This window comes from Salvelinus alpinus, chromosome 7 (genome assembly GCF_045679555.1).
Source record: "Salvelinus alpinus chromosome 7, SLU_Salpinus.1, whole genome shotgun sequence".
NCBI lineage: Eukaryota > Metazoa > Chordata > Actinopteri > Salmoniformes > Salmonidae > Salvelinus > Salvelinus alpinus.
In genome coordinates, this window is record NC_092092.1 from 59,685,104 (window position 1) to 59,699,507 (window position 14,404).

Sequence of the window (14,404 nt, forward strand, 5' to 3'; positions counted from 1 at the left end):
CAAACCAGCCCCTCATCGGATTGTCATGTCCTTTACTTGAGGGCTTGATTGTTCCTTCTAAATATGACTTGCTCTCTCGTTTTACTCAAGCTTAAAACTCAGAAATAACACATCTGCTGTTGCTGTATCAGGGACGTGCTTGGTTGGTGAAAGGTGAAGGGTAACGTAGCATAAATGGAAACGTGTCCATTATATATTTAACTTCAACCTGCAGCGTTAAGCAGTTTGGGCCTCTATATCGCCACTAAGCACATCGAAAGGTTCTGTACAAGAGGGCGAGACACTAACTCTCCAGGGCTCCCTCATAGATGAAATGTGATTGGCGTTTGCCCCATGTCACTCAGCTGTGGAGGCGGGAATTGTTTCCCTGGCTCCCAATTCCCTTTCAGTGTGACCCGTATGAGATCCATCATTAAGATAGACTGCATGTCCCACCTTCTTTAAATAGAGGTTATTGGGTTTAATCCAGTGCATTAATAAACTCTTAATAGCTCTACACAGTGGATACGGAGAGGATCCTCGACCCCCTCTCGTCTCACCGCCTCTCATTGCTATTTATGAAGCTCCAGCTCTATGTTCCTGATTAATCCACTTAATATTTAGGAGCAGATCAGTGAATGTCCTGTCTGCCTCCAAGGAAGACGTAGAGAGGGAGGGAGAGGCAGTGATGTGACGAGAATGTAGACTCGTCTTGGTACTTTCTTCCACAACCCAAGACACACAGCAAAGCCCCAGCAATGGGCGCCACATCTTGGTACTTTCTTCCACAACCCAAGACACACAGCAAAGCCCCGGCTATGGGCGCTTCGTCTTGGCGTTTCTTCCACACCCCAAAACACACAGCACAGCCCTGGCTATGGGCGCCTCATCTTGGCACTTTCTTCCACACCACAAAACACAGAGCAGAGGCACACAAGATACCAGATAGACTCCGCCAGATACACTCACACACACACACACACACGCACGCGCACACACACGCACACACACACACACACAGCAGCTGCTTAAGAAGATGTGTCTTTAGCGGGGATGCTAGTTATTGAAGTGCTGATGATTCTGATCCCCTGTCTGAATGTGTGGCAGACAGAGAGACAGTGAGACACAAATTAGCATGTGGAAAAACTGCTGCTTAATTCCCTCTGAGGTTTCAATGGTTTTCCCTGGCTTTCTGAAAGCTGCGTCTTTACACTCCCAACTGGACATGACGTTGTCAGAGGGAGAATAAATGAGCCAAGCATTAATGGGTCTTTTATATAACACCAGAGATTAGGAATCACAGTCATTTGATCAAGTTTTATTTGCATGGCTCCATTTACGCAGTCATTGATGTTAAGAAAGAGGCGGGCCCAGGCTTAATAAACCCTGTGCTGATGGAAATGAGAATGAAGCACTAACTGGTTTAATCATTTGACACATTCACTATTCAGGGGTCTGAACTCCACCAGTCAATGGTAAATTCTGAATCAGAGTCATCAATATAGTCCCCCCTCAGCACTTATCCAAGGTCAGTTTTTGTGTTTGTCCTGCTTTAGGTCAGGATTAGGCCAGTGCCCTGTCACTGCTACCTCTGTCTGCTCCAATGATTGTACTGTATATGTCAGCTCTTACAGTCTCCTGGTAGGGACAAAACTGAATGTGACATGAGGAACAGAGAGCAGGTGTGGGGTGGGGTACATAGTGATATGTGCGTGTGTCTTTGTGTCTCACCACATCCAACCCAAAGCGCCACCCATCCCCTCCCCCTTTGTTCAGTTTGTGACAAGCACAGGGATGCCCTTGAACACCTCAACATCCCTCCCTCCCCCCTCTATCCTCTCCCTCCCTCTATCCCCTCCGTCCCTCTCCCTCCCTCCCTCCCTCCCCCCATCCATCCCCTCCCTCCCTCTAGCAGATGGTCACAGATGGAAAGTGGAGCAGAGCGGACCTGATGGCATCTGTGTCGGGTCGCTCTCGCCATAACCCTCCCACACACACACATGGTCAGCCAACCTCTCTCATATGGTTGTCTCTACCTTAGAGGGGTCATCAGAAATCATTGGAGGTCATTGTAGGTTGCAGTTTCTTCTGGATCTACTACTGTACACAAAGACAGAACATGAGTTTCTCTCCTTGACTCCCCTTTACCTGTCTGAAGTAACAGAATGATATCACTCTGACCCTGTCTGCAGAGAATCTGTTGAGTTGGGGAAAATGTAACTTGTCTGACCAGAACACTGAACACTAGGCCAGATCCGTTTCCAGGCGACAGATTACAGCTCTGATGGCAGACAGAGGGTGATAAATGGGTGTTTATATTGTACTGGAGGAAGACTGCCTCGCAAACTGCTGTATCATTTACAGTCTGTAATATGGGTATCAGTGCAGAGGGGAAATTAGAATGGAATCTGAGATGTATGGAGGGGGCGAGCAGGAGGGGTTGTGCACACACACACACACACACACACACACACACACACACACACACACACACACACACACACACACACACACACACACACACACACACACACACACACACACACACACACACACACACACACACACACACACACACACACACACACTGTTAAAGGAATTTCATTCCTATGTTTATCAACCAATTCAATTAAAACACTCTGCCCATAAATAAGAATTTGTAAGATAATTATCACCCAAATGGACAGAAACCAGTCTTAAAATCAATCAATCAATAGCGTTTATTCTCGAGAGTACTGATCATAATACATTTTACATCAGGTTATATAATAAAGATGATGTCATAGGTTTTAATGTCCAACCTCCTCTCGGATACAATGGCAATACAGTTTGAGTTCTCATTACTGTCTGCCACCTGTTAAACTATCTACAACCAACCCAAGGTCTTTCCCCTCCCTGGGTAGAGACATCATTCTAGCCTGTCTGAAGATAAACCCATTCTTTCTAACAAGGAACACATAACATTCAACATTAATGATTATTCATTCTTACAGTAATATAGTAGTATTCTGTTTAGTTATAATTCTAAGTCAAATGTATACATATTTTAGTCATTAAACACAAAAATCCCGTAACACACACACACACACACACACACACACACACACACACACACACACACACACACACACACACACACACACACACACACACACACACACACACACACACACACACACACACACACACACACACACACACACACACACACACACACACACACACACACACACACACAGGGGTACTGGTGTAGTACCATAAAGGTGCTTTCTTTTGTGAATCAATGCTGTCATCTAGTGGTGCAACACTGGACTTTAACTTTGGAAGCAATACTGTAGATTTTGTACTACATTGCCAATAGAAATAGTTGTTTTTAATGCAATTGGAAAGTATCTATACTCAATAGTATATAGTGGAAATTAGAGGCTTCCAAAACTGACAAAATCCATTCTTCCACCGACCAAACTTTGGTAATGTGATATTATGACTGATGGATATTTTCATTTCATGACATTGCTTAGCTAGCTAATGTTTTTTCTCTATTCAAGTCACTACAGAAGTTCAAGTGAACTTCAAGTTGTGATCCGTCGTAAAATATCATTTTGACTACAAATCCCACGTGAAACATTTTGAGATGTCCACGCCCATTTTCGTATAATAGTTCATCACTCCAATCACCGTGCAGATATCCATGATCAACATGGAGTTTTGACCAACCAACAAAGTAACTCACAGTTTCAACGCGGTTTCCAGGAAGTGAGAATAACCGAAATCACATCACGCGAAACTTGTGGAGAGGAGCCGTCATTTCACTTACGACTGAATCAACTAGCGTGGTAACCGTAGCGGCGTTGCCCGAGGCAGGTACGGTGTCGTCGATTGTGTTTGTACATGCAAGGTGTCTGGTGGAACGGGTTGACAGTTGAATATTTTAATTGTTTATTGATGAAGTGAGGCGAAGCTAGGTCGGGTTGCGACGTCATATAACGAATAGGTTGGGAAGTGTAAGTTATAGGCCTAATTTTTCCGCGCACTTTGCCGACACAGCAAGCGGGGTATAGTCTTCTTCCTCCGGGTAGGTCCACCACTGCTGATCCAGGTCCCTCTCGGACACCCACCTCTAGCTCCGAGAGGTACACAACTGTCACCCTGGCAACCTAAAATCCGATGTAACGTTAGCCAGCTAACGTTCTTCTCTTTCAGGTGCTGACGCGATTACAGCAGGAAAGATGGCGGATGACCCTAACGCGGCAGACAGGAACGTGGAGATATGGAAAATCAAGAAACTGATTAAAAGTTTGGAAGCTGCCCGTGGGTAAGTGGTTGAATACGGTGTGTGTGCCTGGGTGTCGATATGCCGACGTGAATGGACCATGTGATAACAGCTGGATAAGTGAGGGCGAATTTGGGAGTGGTAGCTTAGCTATGGTAGCTGGGTAGCTTGCTAACACAGCCAACTAATTAACTTTAGTTCCCACCAGTATTCAAAGTTCATTGTATACTTATTATGTTGATTGCCGTGTTATTTGTAGCTAGCTCGGTTGTTTGTGTGTTGATGTCCAGCTTAACTAACGTTAGCAACATGTCAGCTAACTGTTAACTACATGTCAGCTAACTGTTACCTAGCTGAAAACGCCGGCTACCGTGGATGGAGTCTTGAAAAATAGCGTGTTGGTGTGGTTATCACATTTATCTGTGTTCTAATACTCATACTAACCGTACTATTTGTGACGTGAATTGAGTATATAGTATGCCTATTGGTCATAGTAAGGATATACAGTTGAAGTCGGCAGTGTACATACACTTATGTTGGAGTCAATTAACTAGTTTCTCAACTACTCTACACATTTCTTGTTCACGAACTATAGTTTTTGCAAGTCGGTTAGGACATCTACTTTGTGCATGACACAAGTAATTTTTCCAACAATTGTTTAGACACAGGGAATTATAAGTGAAATAATCTATCACAATTCCAGTGGGTCAGAAGTTTACATACACTAAGTTGACTGTGCCTTTAAACAGCTTGGAAAATTCCAGCAAATTATGCCATGGCTTTAGAAGCTTCTGATAGGCTAATTGACCTAATTTGAGTCAATTGGAGGTGTTACCTGTGGATGTATTTCAAGGCCTACCTTCAAACTCAGTGCCTCTTTGCTTGACATCATGGGAAAATCTAAAGAAATCAGCCAAGACCTCAGATAAATTGTAGACTTCCACAAGTCTGATTCATCATTGGGAGGAATTTCGAAACGCCTGAAGGTACCATGTTCATCTGTACAAACAATAGTACGCAAGTATAAACACCATGGGACCACGCAGCTGTCGTACCGCTCAGGAAGGAGACGTGTTCTGTCTCCTAGAGATGAACGTACTTTGGTGCAAAAAGTGCAAATCAATCCCAGAACAACAGCAAAGGACATTGTGAAGATGCTGGAGGAAACAGGTACAAAAGTATCTATATCCACAGTAAAACGAGTCCTATATCGACATAACCTGAAAGGGCGCTCAGCAAGGAAGAAGCCACTGCTCCAAAACCGCCATTAAAAACAAAGCCAGACTACGGTTTGCAACTGCACATGGGGACAAAGATTGTACTTTTTGGAGAAATGTCCTCTGGTCTGATGAAACAAAAATAGAACTGTTTGGCCATAATGACCACCGTTATGTTTGGAGGGAAAAGGGTGGCTTGCAAGTCGAAGAACACCAACCCAACTGTGAAGCATGGGGGTGGCAGCATCATGTTGTGGGGGTGCTTTGCTGCATTAGGGGCTGGTGCACTTCACAAAATAGATGGCATTATGAGTAGAGGTCGACCGATTATGATTTTCTTTTAATACCGAATATTGGAGGACCAAAAAAAGCCGATACCGATTAATCGGCTGATTTTATTTATTTATATATTTATTTATTTATTTGTAATAATGATAATTACAACAATACTGAATGAACACTTATTTTAACTTAATATAATACATGAATACAATCAATTTAGCCTCAAATAAATAATGAAACATGTTCAATTTGGTTTAAATAATGCAAAAACAAGGTGTTGGAAAAGAAAGTAAAAGTGCAATATGTGCCATGTAAAAAAGCTAATGTTTAAGTTCCTTGCTCAGAACATGAGAACATATGAAAGCTGATGGTTCATTTTAACATGAGTTTTCAATATTTCCAGGTAAGAAGTTTTAGGTTGTAGGAATTATAGGACTATTTCTCTCTATACGATTTGTATTTCATATACCTTTGACTATTGGATGTTCTTATAGGCACTTTAGTATTGCCAGTGTAAAAGTATAGCTTCCGTCCCGCTCCTCGCTTCTATCTGTGCTCGAACCAGGAACACCTCGACAACAGCCACCCTCGAAGCAGCGTTACCCATGCAGAGCAAGGGGAACAACTACTCCAAGTCTCAGAGCGAGTGACATTTGAAACGCTATTAGCGCGCACCCCGCTAACTAGCTAGCCATTTCACATCGGTTACACAAGCCTAATCTCGAGGGTTGATAGGCTTGAAGTCATAAACAGCGCAATAGCTGCTGGCAAACGCACGAAAGTGCTGTTTGAATGAATGCTTACGAGCCTGCTGGTGCCTACCATCGCTCAGTCAGACTGCTCTATCAAATCATAGACTTAATTATAACATAATACACAGAAATACGAGCCTTTGGTCATTAAAATGGTCGAATCAGGAAACTATCATTTCGAAAACAAAACGTTTATTCTTTCAGTGAAATACGGAACCGTTCCGTATTTTATCTAACGGATAGCATCCCTAAGTCTAAATATTGCTGTTACATTGTACAACCTTCAATGTTATGTCATAATTATGTACAATTCTGGCCAATTAATTACGGCCTTTGTTAGGAATAAATGGACTTCACACAGTTCGCAATGAGCCAGGTGGCCCAAACTGTTGCATATACCGTGATTGCTTGCACGGAACGCAAGAGAAGTGACAATTTCCCTAGTTATAAGAAATTCATGTTAGCAGGCAATATTAACTAAATATGCAGGTTCAAAAATAAATACTTGTGTATTGATTTTAAAGAAAGGCATTGATGTTTATGGTTGGGTACATTGGTGCAACGACAGTGCTTTTTTTCGCAAATGCGCTTGTTAAATCATCACCGTTTGTCGAAGTAGGCACATCGATTATATGAAACGCAGGACACGCTAGATAAACTGGTAATATCATCAACCATGTGTAGTTTGATTGTTTTTTATAAGATAAGTTTAATGCTAGCTAGCAACTTCTTGCTGCCCTCACGTAACAGGTAGTCAGCCTGCCACGCAGGCTCCTCGTGGAGTGCAATGTAAGGCAGGTGGTTAGAGCGTTGGACTAGTAACCGGAAGATTGCAAAAATGAATCCCCGAGCTGACAAGGTAAAAATCTGTCGTTCTGTTGTTCGGTGTCCAAAAATACCGATTACCAATTGTTATGAAAACTTGAAATCGGACCTAATTTAATCGGCCATTCCGATTTAATCGGTCGACCTCTAATCACGAGGTAGGAAAATTATGTGGATATATTGAAGCAACATCTCAAGACATCAGTCAGGAAATTAAAGTTTGGTCGCAAATGGGTCTTCCAAATGGACAATGACCCCAAGCATACTTCCAAAGTTGTGGCGAGATGGCTTGTGGACAACAAAGTCAAGGTTTTGGAGTGGCCATCACAAATCCCTGACCTCAATCCTATAGAACTTTTTTGGGCAGAACTGAAAAAGCGTGTGCAAACAAGGAGGCCTACAAACCCGACTCAGTTACACCAGCTATGTCAGGAGGAATGGGCTAAAATTCACCCAACTTATTGTGGAAGGCTACCCAAAATGTAAACTAATGACCCACTGGAGATGTGATGAAAAAAATAAAAGCTGAAATAAATCATTCTCTACAATTATTCTGACATTTCACATTCTTAGGATCACCACTTTATTTTAACTGCCCTAAAACAGGGAATTTTTTCTGGGAATAAATGTCAATAATTGTGAAAAACTGAGTTTAAATGTATTTGGCAAAGGTGTATGTAAACATCCGACTTCAACTGTAGTTAGTATGCCAAAAGTTCCCGGATGTCGTACTACATTCGCCGAAATACGAGTATACAACAAATCCTGCTTTGCAACTGGTTATATCTATACATTATGTCATGCCTTATTAGAACGGTTTTATTGATATCTGTTGGGAGAAAGTTTGGATGTTGCCACACACACACCTACTTGTTAATAAAATTAAGGAAGTTTCCTTTTAAAATTGTTCATAAATATTATCCTGCCAACCACTAAATGAAGAAGTTTAAGGAAAACATAAACTCAAATTGTACCTTTTGTAATGACCACCCAGAAATGGTGTTGCATATTTTTTGGCATTGTATTCATGTAAGGAAACTGGCAAGACATCAGTAGATTTATAATTGAACACAGTTATGAAGATGTTACACTATTGTGGAGAGATGTACTGCTTGGATTCTTTACTTACGATAGAAATAAGTTGGAACAATTTTATGTAATTCATCTCATTATTCTTTTGGCCAAATTTCATATTTACATACAAAACACCACATTTTCTTACCTTTCAAAAGGAAATGTAACTATATTTAAAACTATACAATAAAGCTGTTAGAATTATAATTCTATGTTTGTCCCTTAAGGGCCTTGTGTAATGTGATATTGTACCCCCTAGCCCCGCCCCTAGCCCAATTGTCCTTTGTATATTATTTATATATACTTGTGTTCCCACATGTACTTTCTGTAGTGATTTGTTGTTAATAAAAAAGAATTAAAAAAATATAACCGGTGCACACTATTTCTGTGGATTGTAGGGCCCATTATGCGTTTCTTCAGAAAATAGGCGTGGCTTCACAACGTTTTCAGATTTGAAGAAAATGGCGGAAAATATGTGGTTTAAGTCCAACGATAGAGGAAACAAATTCAGTGCTTTAACTAATTATGACAACTGTTGAGCAATGTAATACATTGCTTATCAAATAAGTTACCTTACATGTCATGTTGGCTGACAATTTCTAAGCTACCCTATCCTGGTCTAGGGGACTGCATCTCAGTGCTGGAGGCGTCACTACAGACACCCTGGTTCGAATCCAGGCTGTCCAATAGGGTGGCGCACAATTGTCCCAGCGTTGTCCGGGTTTGGCCGGTGTAGGCCGTCATTGTAAATAAGAATTTGTTCTTAACCAATTTGTAAGTCGCTCTGGATAAGAGCGTCTGCTAAATGACGTAAATGTAAATGTAACTGACTTGCTTAGTTAAATAAAGGTTACATTTAATTATTTTTTTCCCACATTTAAATTCCTTACGAAACGTATAGCATATGGTTACAACAGTATGTACCATGTTAGCTAGCTACCTAACGTTAGTTGGCTACAATACATCGACCTTGCCAGTATATCAACAAAATGCCATCTAACTATCCAATGTTTATTGACTTGATTATTCTCATCATTCTTAGTTTAGCTAAGTGGTATAGTCGTATGTTCTCAATGGACATTCGGGTGCATTTGTAAATTCGCTGTGGCTATCTACTCCGATTTCAGAGCACTCTCGTCTGAGTGTACCCGGTGCCAGAGCGCATAATAAACCAGTTGAATATGGCCGGTGTCAGTAAACGTCGTCAAAAAAGCGTAAATAACTTGTTGCCAGCCGCACTGTTAGTCACCAACGCTCTGGATAACATGAAAACAGCCTAACCAGCTCTGCTAGGGCGAGTAAAATGGTCAGATTGAGGTGTTCTCTCATTTGTGTCTGGAAGTAGCAAGTTAGCTTGACTGCCGTTTTGAGGTCAGAACGCTTGGATCAACCCTACTCCTCGGCCAGAGCGTCCATTGACATTGCCTGGCAGTGTGCGTGCGCTCCGAGAGCGAAACACTCTGAATTTTCTAACTGACGACGTTCTGAATTTACATACACTCGGAGCGCACTCTGGCACTCCAGATTTAATTTAAAATGTCTAGCTAGTAATTTGTTATGCTAACAAGCTAGAAAGCGGTTGCAATAGCAAGCAGCATCGACTTCCAGTAGACAGGTGAAGCGCTAGTACGCTCAACTGAAAAAGATACCATTCATTTACAGTATACTAAAATGAACTGATACTCATTAAGTATGTAGTATACAGTATATACTATGTTATCATGGGTATTCAAACACAGCTATGTTCTCATACGCTGCGATAGACTTAGCAGTTAGTAGCGATGTTGGCTTGCTGTCGATATGGCATTGAGCATGTCTTCTACTTGGAAGTGGAAAGCATGGAATCTATACTCGATGAGTAGCAAGCAGCAATCCAATTGCCGTGTCCTATTCTTCCTTTGGTGACAATGTGTAACGTTAGTTAGCGGTCATCCATATTCATTTTGATACGTAGTTAGCAAAGCTAGCTCCGTGGATTCCTCGAGCTGTGATTAGGCAAAAGGGACGGCGTTGTTCCTGAAGTATTCGTGTCCACTGACGCAGGATCAACTGTCCTCTGCTAACGTTACATACATGCACTGTTGACCATTTGACCTATATTCACAAGCTAGCTACCCGTCTGTATGCAGCGTCCGCGTGTATAGTGAATGCAGACAATGTGGCTCAGTGGAACTTAAACGCAGTCTTTGGTGTCAAGGACAGAGCTTGTATGGAAACTGTGTGATCCCCTCCCTCAACTTTCAGATAGTGGAAACCGGGAAGGTAATGTTTGGTTGCCAGTGGTGTCAGATTGTGTCAATGTTGAAGGGTGCCAGTGTCACACAAAGGTAGATCAGGTAAAATGAGAGAATCAACGATGGGGGGCTGATGGGTGGAAGATTTGTTTTGTTTGTGGATGCATATTCCTTTCTTTCTTTCAGAGATTGAGATATGACTAAGACAGTTATGTACACAACTGGATGTGTGTATTTAGGTTGTCTAACCACCTGTCCCCCTCTCCTCAGTAATGGAACCAGCATGATCTCGCTGATCATCCCCCCTAAGGACCAGATCTCCAGAGTGGCCAAGATGTTGGCAGATGAGTTTGGCACGGCCTCCAACATCAAGAGCAGAGTCAACAGGCTCTCTGTGCTCGGGGCCATCACCTCTGTACAGCAGAGACTAAAGCTATACAACAAGGGTGAGTGACTGACTGCATAGTTGTGTGATGCTGAAGCCTTGACGACCTCATAGCAGACTCCAAAGCTACAGCAAGGGCCAGTCTGTTCTTTGTTGTGTGTATTTACTATGGGTCACTGGGTCCTGCCTGTGTTGACTGATAATCCCTGTCTCTCCTGCAGTGCCACCTAATGGCCTGGTGGTGTACTGTGGAACCATCGTGACAGATGAGGGCAAAGAGAAGAAAGTCAACATTGACTTCGAGCCTTTTAAACCCATCAACACCTCCCTGTACCTCTGTGACAACAAGTTCCACACTGAGGTAGGAGCTCAACTCAGTTCTGTCTGTCTCCTGTATGTGTGTGAATGCGTGTTGTCTAATTGTCTCTAGCGGCAATTGTAATGGAAATGCCCTCTGTCTTTCTCTCTCCCTCTCTCCAGGCGTTGACAGCCCTGCTCTCTGATGACAGTAAATTTGGCTTCATAGTGATAGATGGTAGTGGGGCTCTATTCGGGACGCTCCAGGGGAACACTAGAGAGGTCCTGCACAAGTTCACCGTGGACTTGCCCAAGAAACACGGTACGCTTCGTTCATCACACACACACACACACACACACACACACACACACACACACACACACACACACACGCAGAGATAATAACAAGAACATTAGATGTTATCCCCCACCAATACCCTTTAGCCAATACAATTTATCTCTCTCTCAGGCAGAGGAGGTCAGTCTGCTTTGCGCTTTGCCCGTCTGAGGATGGAGAAGAGACACAACTATGTGAGGAAGGTGGCTGAGACAGCTGTCCAGCTCTATGTGGCCAACGACAAGGTCAACGTGGCCGGAATGGTCCTAGCAGGGTCTGCCGACTTCAAGACTGAGCTCAGCCAGTCCGACATGTTCGACCCTGTAAGTGTGTGTGTTTTAGATAATCCATGGTTTATGCTGCATTAATCCATACTGTGATCAGTTCATTCTTTGTCAGGTTGATGCTTTTGGTGCAATTCCTCTGATTTTCTGATTCTGAGTGAATCAAGCATTTCATGGCCCACTGACCCCTGTTTTGTGTGCGCGCAGAGGTTACAGGCGAAGATACTGAAGCTGGTGGACATCTCGTACGGAGGGGAGAACGGTTTCAACCAGGCCATCGAGCTGTCGGCAGAGGTCCTCTCTAACGTCAAGTTCATCCAGGAAAAGAAGCTCATAGGTCTGTTTGTGGCACGTTGAGGTTAGATTTTGGGTTATCCCAGCGAATGTGTGTCTGTGTTAGGTGTTTTTGTTAGGGTTAGTGCAGATTGTTTCCTTGTGAATGGTAATGATAATTAGTGTGATGATGATTGCTTCCCATTCTCCATCCCCCATCACTAAATGTTTATTTTTTCTATCCTTTATTCCTCTTCCCCTCCATTCTTGCTCTCTCTCTCCTACTCGCTCACTCTCTGCAGGCCGGTACTTTGATGAGATCAGTCAGGACACGGGGAAGTACTGTTTTGGGGTGGAGGACACACTCAAAGCCCTGGAGATGGGGGCTGTGGAGATCCTCATCGTTTATGAGAACCTAGACACCATGCGCTATATTCTTCGCCTGCATGGGGCTGAGAGCGTCGGAACAGAAAACGGTACACACACACACTCCCCATGTGCAGTATATCCTCTAGCACCATGAAGTAGAACAACTGAGAAGAGAACGCTACACACACTTCACACGGTTTCTCATTCCCTGTCTCCATCGTCCTTTGTGTTTTCAGATGAGAAGACTCTTTATTTAACACCAGAGCAGGAGAAGGACAAGTCCCACTTCACAGACAAGGAGGTAAACCCTGTTCTCTATCCCTTGTTCTCACACAGAAAGTGACAACACTTTCTGTCCCTGAACCCATTCAGGTGGTTGAATTTGGTGTTAACTTGTTTACATTTCTTTGCCCTCTCAAACCTGTCCATTTGTGTGTGTGTGTGTGTGTGTGCTCGCATGTTCAGACTGGGCAGGACCACGAGCTGATTGAAAGCATGCCTCTGCTGGAGTGGTTCGCCAACAACTACAAGAAGTTTGGAGCCACGCTGGAGATCGTCACAGACAAGAGTCAGGAAGGGTCTCAGTTTGTCAAGGGCTTCGGCGGCATCGGGGGTGAGTCCACATCAACCAGTTGTTTTATAGAATTATAACATGGTGTATTTTTGTTACGGTCATGTTGTAGCGGTAGTTCACAGCATGAGGTCAACTTCATGAACCTAATATTAGTAATGACTGTTCAGTCCCGCAACAGTCTTTATCCAGATAATTTACGCTTTCTTACTCTCTCTTTCAGGATGCTTGCGGTACAGGGTGGATTTCCAGGCCATAGATTACCAGGTGGAGGACGACGAGTTTTTCGATTTAGATGACTACTAGGTAGTCGAACTGAATAGGGGAGAAAGAAGGGAAAAGGTGAAGAATGACGAAATAAGGATAGAAATATGCCACTTTTTATTTTTTTATTTTTTCAGCAAGTGAAAAGAGCCGTACTGACCATGTAGACAGACATGCATTCAATTTCAAACACGCACACATGTACCCATACATACACATCTAATAACACTCGCTGAAGAGTGAGATTTTCTTTCAATCCAGAGAGGGACAAAACCCTTCCTGAGTGAATCCCTGCCTTAGAGTGCTGGTTCCTTCCCATGGTTGGATTGGACTTGACTCAAATCGTTTTAGTTTGTTTATTTTTCTCCCCTCCATTTTGAATGGACACAACCCCAAGTTCCCAGCAATCCTCGCTCGCAGCAACCCTCCTTCCCCCCGGTCCGATGAAGACTTTGGACTCCATCCTCGCGTATAGAACATCTATTTTCCTTTCTTTACCTCATCGTGTCCTTGCCCTTCCTCCTTCTATCCCCCCTTAATGCTTTTTATATATATATATATTTAGGCTTTTTATTTTTTACTGTAATTGCTGCTGTTGTATTTTAATTTTTACCTGGGTTTCTGTAGAGAAAGGGGGGTATTAAATTTTAACTGCTGAAAACCATTGCTACCTCCTCATCCACTGTGGTCTCAATCATGTGGAGTGTCGTTCCCAGAGGAACTGGCTCTACCGGCTCCCCTGCTGATGAACATTTTTATTTAGCCCATGAGCATCAGAGTGGCTGTAGAATGTGTGAATTGTTTATATGCTATCCTGTGCATGTATTTTATACTGAACAAAAATATAAATGCAACAATTTTAAAGATTTTTACTAAGCTACAGTTCATATAAGGAAATTGAAATAAATTCATTAGGCCCTAATCTATGGATTTCACATGACTGGTAATACAGAGATGCACTCGGTTAGACCACTGGTCAGGTTTTTGA

The 14,404-nt window shown here is 42.8% G+C and overlaps 1 protein-coding gene across 4 annotated transcripts; it reads left to right on the forward strand.

Moving 5' to 3' along the window:
- The first annotated feature begins 3,667 nt into the window (after positions 1 to 3,667).
- Positions 3,668 to 14,080, forward strand: LOC139581365 (eukaryotic peptide chain release factor subunit 1-like). Of its 4 annotated transcripts, none has more exons than XM_071411031.1 (11): positions 3,668 to 3,843; positions 4,183 to 4,294; positions 10,907 to 11,082; positions 11,243 to 11,382; positions 11,502 to 11,640; positions 11,788 to 11,978; positions 12,147 to 12,276; positions 12,515 to 12,688; positions 12,818 to 12,882; positions 13,047 to 13,194; positions 13,376 to 14,080. In XM_071411031.1, exons 2-11 carry the CDS (start codon positions 4,209 to 4,211, stop codon positions 13,456 to 13,458), a joined length of 1,332 nt encoding a protein of 443 aa, XP_071267132.1. In that variant the 5' UTR covers positions 3,668 to 3,843; positions 4,183 to 4,208; the 3' UTR covers positions 13,459 to 14,080. The 4 variants fall into 4 exon arrangements, with proteins under 4 accessions (XP_071267132.1, XP_071267134.1, XP_071267133.1 ...); XM_071411033.1 differs by having other exon boundaries at positions 3,724 to 3,839; XM_071411032.1 differs by having other exon boundaries at positions 3,787 to 4,054.
- The last annotated feature ends 324 nt before the right edge of the window (positions 14,081 to 14,404 follow it).

Coding starts and splice junctions, on each gene's coding strand:
- LOC139581365 (XM_071411031.1), top strand. CDS start 4,209: ATGGCGGATGACCCTAACGCGGCAGACAGGAACGTGGAGATATGGAAA. Junction 12,277..12,514: donor CCAGGAAAAGAAGCTCATAG/GTCTGTTTGTGG, acceptor CACTCTCTGCAG/GCCGGTACTTTGATGAGATC. Junction 12,689..12,817: donor GAGCGTCGGAACAGAAAACG/GTACACACACAC, acceptor TTGTGTTTTCAG/ATGAGAAGACTCTTTATTTA.